At 48.0% G+C, this 8,543-nt stretch overlaps 1 protein-coding gene and 1 long non-coding RNA gene across 4 annotated transcripts in view; one reads left to right on the forward strand and one right to left on the reverse strand.

Moving 5' to 3' along the window:
* The window catches only part of LOC139564307 (zinc finger protein ZFPM2-like), a 140,203-nt gene extending 136,235 nt beyond the window's left edge, over nt 1–3,968 (forward strand). For both annotated transcript variants that reach the window (XM_071383721.1, XM_071383722.1), the window contains exon 7: nt 383–3,968. In XM_071383721.1, coding sequence (XP_071239822.1) covers nt 383–2,940 — 2,558 coding nt within the window. In that variant the 3' untranslated portion in view covers nt 2,941–3,968. The remainder of the gene's footprint in view (nt 1–382) is intronic.
* Nucleotides 3,969–4,264: 296 nt separating this feature from the next.
* Nucleotides 4,265–8,513, reverse strand: LOC139564552 (uncharacterized). Of its 2 annotated transcripts, none has more exons than XR_011672774.1 (4): nt 8,213–8,513; nt 6,559–6,641; nt 6,244–6,415; nt 4,265–4,739 (listed from the first exon to the last, which is right to left on the reverse strand). It is a non-coding gene; the product is annotated as an uncharacterized lncRNA (long non-coding RNA). The 2 variants fall into 2 exon arrangements; XR_011672773.1 differs by lacking the exon at nt 8,213–8,513 and adding an exon at nt 7,773–8,095.
* Between the last annotated feature and the right edge of the window lie 30 nt (nt 8,514–8,543).

Below are 8,543 nucleotides of genomic sequence, written 5' to 3' on the forward strand. Positions count from 1 at the left end.
TTGACATGATATGTGCTTATCATTAAACGTAATCCTATGTATTATTTAATTACGTTGAGTAGTACAGAACAGTATAACTTTAATATTTTAGTATTCGGTTTTGTAATGAAAAGTATTGCTTGACAATAAGACAATGTCAGTTTCACATTAGTCAGGTAAAATAATTGGAAAAGTGAACTACTACTCTTAGCTCCATAAATATACACATCCCCCTGTCAGCTTAAGCAGTTGACAGTTTAGCTTTCAGCCCAACCAGAAATCAGGAGGGTTGGGAGTAAGCTTGGCATAATGCATCAGGTTTTGATCGTAGCCGTAGTTAACATTAAGGCAGAGTGGGAAGGCGACGAGGAATCTCAATAGTGTCCTTTTATCTCCCTAACAGGTGTCAAAATGGAAGAGACGCTCCCCCCTGGCACCAGCTTGAAATGCACAATCTGTAACTACACGGCGGATTCTCTTATTACATTCCAACATCACATCCTCTCTCACCTGTCACAGGCAGCCTTCAGATGCAATCACTGCCATATCAGCTTTCAGAACCACAGGGAACTATTGCAGCACCAGGACTTACACAGCCACCATGGCCACGGCGGTGGCAGCAAACTTCACAGGGAGAGCGACAGCGAGCACTCCCCCAGGGGAGCGGAGGAAGCCCTGCAGCAGGCGGCGGCCCGCGTCGAGCTGGCCAACCGGAAGGAAGCCCTACAGAGTCCCAAAGGATCCCTCAGCAAGGACGCCACCACTGACAGCGAGCTGGAGAAGGCTGAGAAAAAGCCCATGCTGTCAGGGTTGAAGGGGGACGGTGGCCATCCGGGCAGTAAGGCCAGCTTCTCCTACACCCGGATCAAGTCTGAGCCCTCCAGCCCCCGCTTGGCCTCCTCTCCCGTTCAGCATAACATGGGCCCCACCTACCCCATGGGGCCCTTCCTGTCCCAGTTCGCTTTCTCCCAGGACATTTCTGTCGTCCCGCAGGCTTCTGAGATTCTGGCTAAAATGTCAGAGCTGGTGCACCGGAGGCTACGCCACGGAGGGAACACGGTCTACCCTCCGGTGATCTACAGCCCCCTCATCCCCAAAGGGGCCACGTGTTTCGAATGCAATATCACCTTCAACAACCTGGAAAACTACCTGGTCCACAAAAAGCACTACTGTAACAGTCGTTGGCAGCACATGACCAAGTCGCCTGACTTCTCCAGCATCTCAGACAAGGCCGTGAGCCCCAACAGCGGCCACAGCTCAGTCAGTATGCTCACCGGATGCCACCCGTCTGAGGTCACCGACAGCCACCTGATGCAGTCGGCCTGTTTGTCAGTCAACTCTCAAAGTGTTCTGGACATGATCAATGCAGGAGGGGCAGTGAAAGGCCCTGGCCCAGAGAAGGAGCTCCCGGGGCAGGTGAAGAAGGTCTCCACCACCCCGACCGGGATGGAGGAGAGGCTGAACGGGAAGCAGCAGGCGGTGGAGGGGAAGAGCCCCACTGACACGCCTCTGGTGGAGACTGACGTCAACGACCCCAACCAGACTTCCTGTGCGGCCTGCAATATCACCTTTAGCCGCCACGAGACCTACATGGTCCACAAGCAGTACTATTGTGCTACGCGTCATGACCCCCCCATGAAACGCATGTCCGCCAACAAGGTTCCTTCCATGCAGAGGACCATGAGGACCCGCAAGCGCAGGAAGATGTACGAGATGTGTCTCCCAGACCAGGACCCGAGAGGACCCTCCATTGGGCAGCCAGGGTTCCTGGGGGTCCCTCCTATGGCGAACCCCTGTACGTCCCAGGAGGCGGTGGAGAGCCTGGCCGACCGCTTTCACCCTCGCTGTGACGTCTTCCCAGGAATGGTCCCCAAACACCTGGAGGCTTCCCTCACTGTCACTAAGTCTATCATGGCCCCCAACAGTAATACCACTATGGACCAGCAGGAGCTGGACGCACCCATCGATCTCAGCAAAAAGTGCTCGCCGATCCCCAATGACATGACATCGTCCAAGTCCCCCAAAAGACTGTTAGACTATCATGAATGTACAGTGTGCAAGATCAGTTTTAACAAAGTGGAGAACTACCTAGCGCATAAACAGAACTTTTGCCCTGTGACAACAGCCACAGCCACCCAGCAGCACGGTGGTGAGACCATGTTCCCAGACGTGGTGAAGAGTGAAGGCAGTAATCCTGCTGACGCCTACGATAAGAGCCCAGGGAAATGTGAGAAGAACGGTAATGATAAAATGATTGTGCAGAACGGGGGTGGAATGTTCCCCCCTCACATGGGCCCAGTGCCGGGTCTCAAGCCCTTCAGCGAGGCTCAGCTCACCCCGACTAAAGACGAGAACATGTTTCTGCCCCACTGCCTTTATCCCGGCGCAATAAAGAAGATGAAAGGTGCCGAGCAAATATCGCCCTACTTCGGGATAAAGCCGACCGATTACGTGGCTGGCGGGCTGGTCATGCAGGGAGAGAGAGAGGTGAGCAGCGAGCAGGAGCAGAGCACTAATGGAGGGGGACCAGAGACGGGGAGAGAGCAGCCTGCTGCCAACGGCTGCCCACTCCCCAGCAAAGAGCCACTGCCCCTGCTGCCCAAAAACAGGGGCATGGTGATAGTCAACGGCGGTCACAAGCCAGAGGAGCGCTCGGGATCGGGGCCCATCCCACCCAACCAGGATAACCAATCCCACAATCCCCAGCAGCAAGACGGCCACCCCTCACCCACGTGGGGCGAGGAGAACCCGTCCGACTCCAACGAGAACGTGTCGCCCGCGTCGAAGTCTCCGACCGAGGAGACGGTGCCCACGGTGACAAAGGGTTTGAATGGGACGTCCCAGGCTCCGGGCAGCGGGAAGTACTGCCGCCTCTGTGACATCCAATTCAACAACCTATCAAACTTTATTACCCATAAGAAGTTTTACTGTTCGTCACATGCTGCGGAGCATGTGAAATAAACTAGTTCCTGTTTAGTTTTCCTGTCCCTTCCCACTCCCCTTTTTTCTGTTTGGGTACACTGTCGTGTCTGGAATAATGCATCACTCACGCAGTTCTAAACGCTGCTTGTGGACAATCAAGAGAAGCTTCTTCTTTCATAATTTTAACACCTCATTGCAAATCATTGGTTAAAAAAGAAAAAATGAATCCAGAGTAATATTGGTGCCACTTTCACATTTATTTATTTTACAATCAGTATTAATAGTAGTGATCTTAATTTAAAATTCAAATGAAATTTATATCAGAGTTGTTTGTAATGTTATTGTATAGTCATTATTGTGTAGCACACATATTGTTTACACTGTAATGTAGGCTCAATGAAACGATAGAACACAAATGAGATGCATTTTAGACACAAAATAGCTACTGAAGCACTTGTCTATTCTTATTTGCTGTAACAGTTTTTGTATATGCCTAAATGTCATTTGCAGCTTTGCTATTCATGACTCTGATTCTTGGCCTTAACCCTTTGGTGGGATAGCCAGGTACAATCCTGCTGCATCTTCTGTTTGGGCATACACTTGGCTTAGCATACGTATGTGGCTGTGTCCCTGTCTCTTTTCTTCAACTCAGACGTGGATGTTTTCAGGAGGATGGCAACATTCTTGTATAGTACTCATGTTTCTGTTTGGTGAACTACACTTTGGTCTCCCTTTTTAAAATTTGCTCTCGATGCAATACTTTGTAAATGAGGGAACATTACTGAAAGCAGTATTATGCGAAGGGTACTGCATTATATTATTTGGGGAAAAAATTGTACAAGAATTACATTTATTGCTGTTGATGATGGACAAGATGGGTTTGGAGGTTGATTGACGGGATACTGATGTAAAATAATCATTCCAATGTCCTAATTATGGGAGAGAAAAAAGTTTCTTAAAAAACGTTGTTGCTATGCATGTATATGGATGGAAGAAAATTCCAGAACTGTTGGAAATAATTTTTATTTTGATGTGGTGTCATAATTAAACTTAAATCCTCAGGATAATCCAATGATGTTTGGTCTTTTCTTTCAAAGCTACAACACAGTACCAGTGTAGTGGATGTGTACATTAGATATAAGGGACAGAGTGCTCTGTTCAATCTGCTTTGCGTAAATTCAGTTTTACAGCGTGAATCAAATTTAAAGTCAATGTTCCCGCTTCACGGTAAACACTGCATATGTCGGCTCAATCGGAAATTACTTTTACATCGTCACGTTTACATTATATCATGGAATCTGTAACGCTGCAGTTTTACAGACTGAATAGATCCCAGAAAGATAGTAGAGTTAACACACAGATACAAATTCAGAAAACTTTATTTATTTACAAACATTAAGGCAAAACTGTCTGATATTTGTACTTGTAATAAAGTATACAAAAAAATCTGTCGATTGAAACCGGTTTCATGTGTGGACATGCACATGTCAAGTATATTCCAGTCAAAAATCATCCCTGAAAAAAAGAAACAAGGAACCTCTGTGACATGACTTCATCTTCCAGTTGTGAGTGTAGTTGAGACATTTGGCAGCAGAATCAGTGTGTCACTGGCACAGAATTCAAACCTTGAAATTAGAGCATATGAACTAGATGTCTTCTATAGATCTCTATGGTCATTGGCTCTGCTGTTTGGACTGCCGTTGGGACACCAGCTTCGACAGGTGTTTGCTAACAGACGGCCTCTTGTAGATCATCCTGCGGTCCCCTCCTTTAACATGGATCTGGTTGGCCGAGGGGTAAGTCTGCTCCAGTAATGTCTTCTGAAGCTGGGCCACCACCTGATATGGAAGCACATATAGTCAGTCAATGTTCATTTGAGTTAGAGTTTGAGGGCCCTGTGAGAAACAGTCAATATGCATCATCCCAATTCCATCCACCCCCTTTCTCCCCGAAGTGTGCACTGTACAGTAGTGCAGTCCCCTGAACTAGAGCAGGTGTTGGCTAAGACGGCAGCAATGAATGGAGCATCACCTCGAGCTCCTACAAAACATTGCAGGTTTCTACTATTTCTATTGTTTTTCTAAAATGTTCTAACTCAGTTTGTTTTGTGCATCACTTCATACCCCCCCCCCCCCAGGTAGAACAGGAATATGAATCGCTGGGTAGTCACCGTCCACCCGACCTTCACAAATTCCCAGAGATAGCGAAACAATGGTCTAGATTATTCGGTGAGGCGCCGGGTTGCCTGGGAGTCCAATCGGAGAGCAGGAAATAAAGACACTGATGGAGAGGCAGACGTGGGGGGGGTTCTTAATGACATTGAGACGCTGGGTGACCCGTCCTCCATTACTAAGCATACTACTCTCCAATGCTCAATCATTAGTGAATAAACTCAGTGAGGATCTCCTTCCAGAGGGAGTATGATTCTGCAACACACTCTGTTTTTCTGTGACCTGGCTTTCCTCCGGCATCCAAACAGATTATATACAACCAGCGTGTTTGACAGTTCATCGAGCGGATAGGAAGAGGGCTCTCTCTGGCAAGAACAAAGGCAGAGGGCTCTGTTTTATGACCAATAACAAGTAGTGCGGCAGGGAACAGTTACAGAAACTTGCAAGCTTCTGCACTCACGACTTGGAATAGTTGGTCATCAAATGTCCCTCTTTTTACCATCCAATAGAGTTTTCAGTTATTATCACTACTTCTGTGTACATCCCGCCCTAAACTGACACCAAGAAATCTCTCAAAGATCTTCATTGGACCCTGAATAAACTGGAGACCGAGTACCCGGAGGCAGCGTTCATTGTCGTGGAGAACCGTGCTCCCGAATAACTATCAAGACATTGACTGTCCAACTAGCGGAGATTCTACGCTGTACCACTGCTACACACCTTTTTGACGCGGTTATAAGGCCATCTCCTGTCATCCCTTTGGTAAATCTGACCATGACTCCATTTTGCTCTTCCCCACCTACAAACAAAGACTCAAGAGGAAAGTTCCGGTGGTCAGGTCTGTACAACACTGGTCTGACCAATCATAATCCATGCTTCAAGACTGTTGTGATCACGTGGACTGGAATATGTTCCGTTGCTGTTCAGCTCGGCCTTCAATACCATAGCGCCCTCTGAGCTCACAGCCCTGGGGCTTAACTCCTCCCTATGCAACTGGGTCCTGGACTTCCTGACAGGCCACCCCAAGGTGGTGAAGGTTACCTCCTCAACACGGGGGGCATCTTATTAGTCCCCTCCTGTACTCCCTCTATACCCACGACTGCGTGGCCTCACACAGTACCAACTCCATCATCAAGTTCGCTGATGACACGACAGTAGTAGGCCTGATTACCGACAAAGATGAGATGGCCTACAGGGAGGAGGTAGGCACTCTGACGGTGTGGTGCCAGGTAAACAACCCCTCCCTCAACCTCAGCAAAACAAAAGAGGTGATTGTGGACTTCAGGAGGAACCAAGCTGGGCACGCCTCCATTCTCATCAACGGTCCCGCTGTGGAGATTTCCCTGAAAAATAATCAAAACATTACATACAAAATCTCAAAACAAGTTTGCTTTTACACTTGCGTTACCTACTGTAGAGCATATCCAAAATGATTGTGTGATGACAGCTTTATATCACATTCACATGTACTGTATGTTGGTCTCACCTGACTTGAGAAGCACTTTCATTCAGGAAAAAATGTTCATCTACAGCACTGCTCTGGTGGGCTGGGTTACTGAGGAGGTACTTCTGAGAACACAAATACATATGATAACATTGGACCATGGCCTGAAAGTAAGTGTGTGCATTATAACCTTCACTTGTCTCTCTCCAAACCTTTCTCTTTTCCTACAATTTAAGCAAAATGACTCACTTGATGTTAACAACTCCTTGGTAACTGAAATATTTCAAAAGCTGAAATAAGTCCATCTTTGTTGCTATCAAAAAGTGGGTCCCAGAAAATAGATCCAAGATATTTTAACAAACCGTTCAGACTTTAACCTGGAACAGTTATCAATAGTCACAGTTCATTTTCCTCCCCATCTCTCCCTCCCTCCCCCCTCGCTCTCTCTCTCCCTCCCTCCCCCCTCGCTCTCTCTCTCTCTCCCTCCCTGCCCATCTCTCTCTCTCTCTCTCTCTCCCTCCCCATCTCTCTCTCTCCCTCCCCCCCTCTCTCTCTCCCTCCCTCCCCATCTCTCTCCCTCCCTCCCCATCTCTCTCTCCCCCTCCCCATCTCTCTCTCTCTCCCTCTCTCCCTCTCCCCCTCTCTCTCCCTCCCTCCCCATCTCTCTCTCTCCCTCTCTCTCTCACTCCCCCCCTCTCTCTCTCCCTCCCCCCCCTCTCTCTCCCTCTCCCCCCCTCTCTCTCCCTCCCCCCCCCTCTCTCCCCTTCTCTCTCCCCCCCCCCTCTCTCCCCTTCTCTCTCTCCCCCCCTCTCCCCTCCTTCTGAGGAACGATCATTACTCCACCACTAGCTCCATCATGTGGCTATGTTAGAGATTGTTCTCCAACACAACAAGGTTGGACCATCACACCTGAACACCTCCTCCTGCCCAATAACAGAGTAGGGAATTTCATTTGTGGTGTCAGCAGGTATATTGAGGCACATTAAAATCACATTCAAACGCATGGTTTAAAAATAAGACATTGAGAACATACGAGCTGTTGACCTGACCCCAGATATGTTCATTTGGTCTTTAAGATGGACCTGACGCCTTGAGGTTTTCAGCAATGTTTCAGTCAGACTCACCTGTCTCTGTATGAGGTTTTCAGCAATGTTTCAGTCAGACTCACCTGTCTCTGTATGAGGTTTTCAGCAATGTTTCAGTCAGACTCACCTGTCTCTGTATGAAGTCTTCAGCGATGTTTCAGTCAGACTCACCTGTCTCTGTATGAGGTCTTCAGCGATGTTTCAGTCAGACTCACCTGTCTCTGTATGAGGTTTTCAGCGATGTTTCAGTCAGACTCACCTGTCTCTGTATGAGGTCTTCAGCGATGTTTCAGTCAGACTCACCTGTCTCTGTATGAGGTCTTCAGCGATGTTTCAGTCAGACTCACCTGTCTCTGTATGAGGTCTTCAGCGATGTTTCAGTTAGACTCACCTGTCTCTGTATGAGGTCTTCAGCGATGTTTCAGTCAGACTCACCTGTCTCTGTATGAGGTCTTCAGCGATGTTTCAGTTAGACTCACCTGTCTCTGTATGAGGTCTTCAGCGATGTTTCAGTTAGACTCACCTGTCTCTGTATGAGGTCTTCAGCGATGTTTCAGTTAGACTCACCTGTCTCTGTATGAGGTCTTCAGCAATGTTTCAGTCAGACTCACCTGTCTCTGTATGAGGTCTTCAGCAATGTTGTCCCGATGATGGCGGGCTTTAGCAGCCCCAGAATGATAAGGATGCGGCTGATGCCTGTGGCAGCTGAGAATTGCATGGCTTGGAGGGATGGCACCAGCTGACTGTACCTATAGACACACAGAACACAACAACATGTGACTGTACCTATAGACACACAGAACACAACAACATGTGACTGTACCTATAGAGACAGAACACAACAACATGTGACTGTACCTATAGAGAGACAGAACACAACAACATGTGACTGTACCTATAGACACACAGAACACAACAACATGTGACTGTACCTATAGAGAG

The sequence above is a fragment of the Salvelinus alpinus genome, chromosome 35 (assembly GCF_045679555.1).
Source record: "Salvelinus alpinus chromosome 35, SLU_Salpinus.1, whole genome shotgun sequence".
NCBI classification, from domain to species: Eukaryota; Metazoa; Chordata; class Actinopteri; order Salmoniformes; family Salmonidae; genus Salvelinus; species Salvelinus alpinus.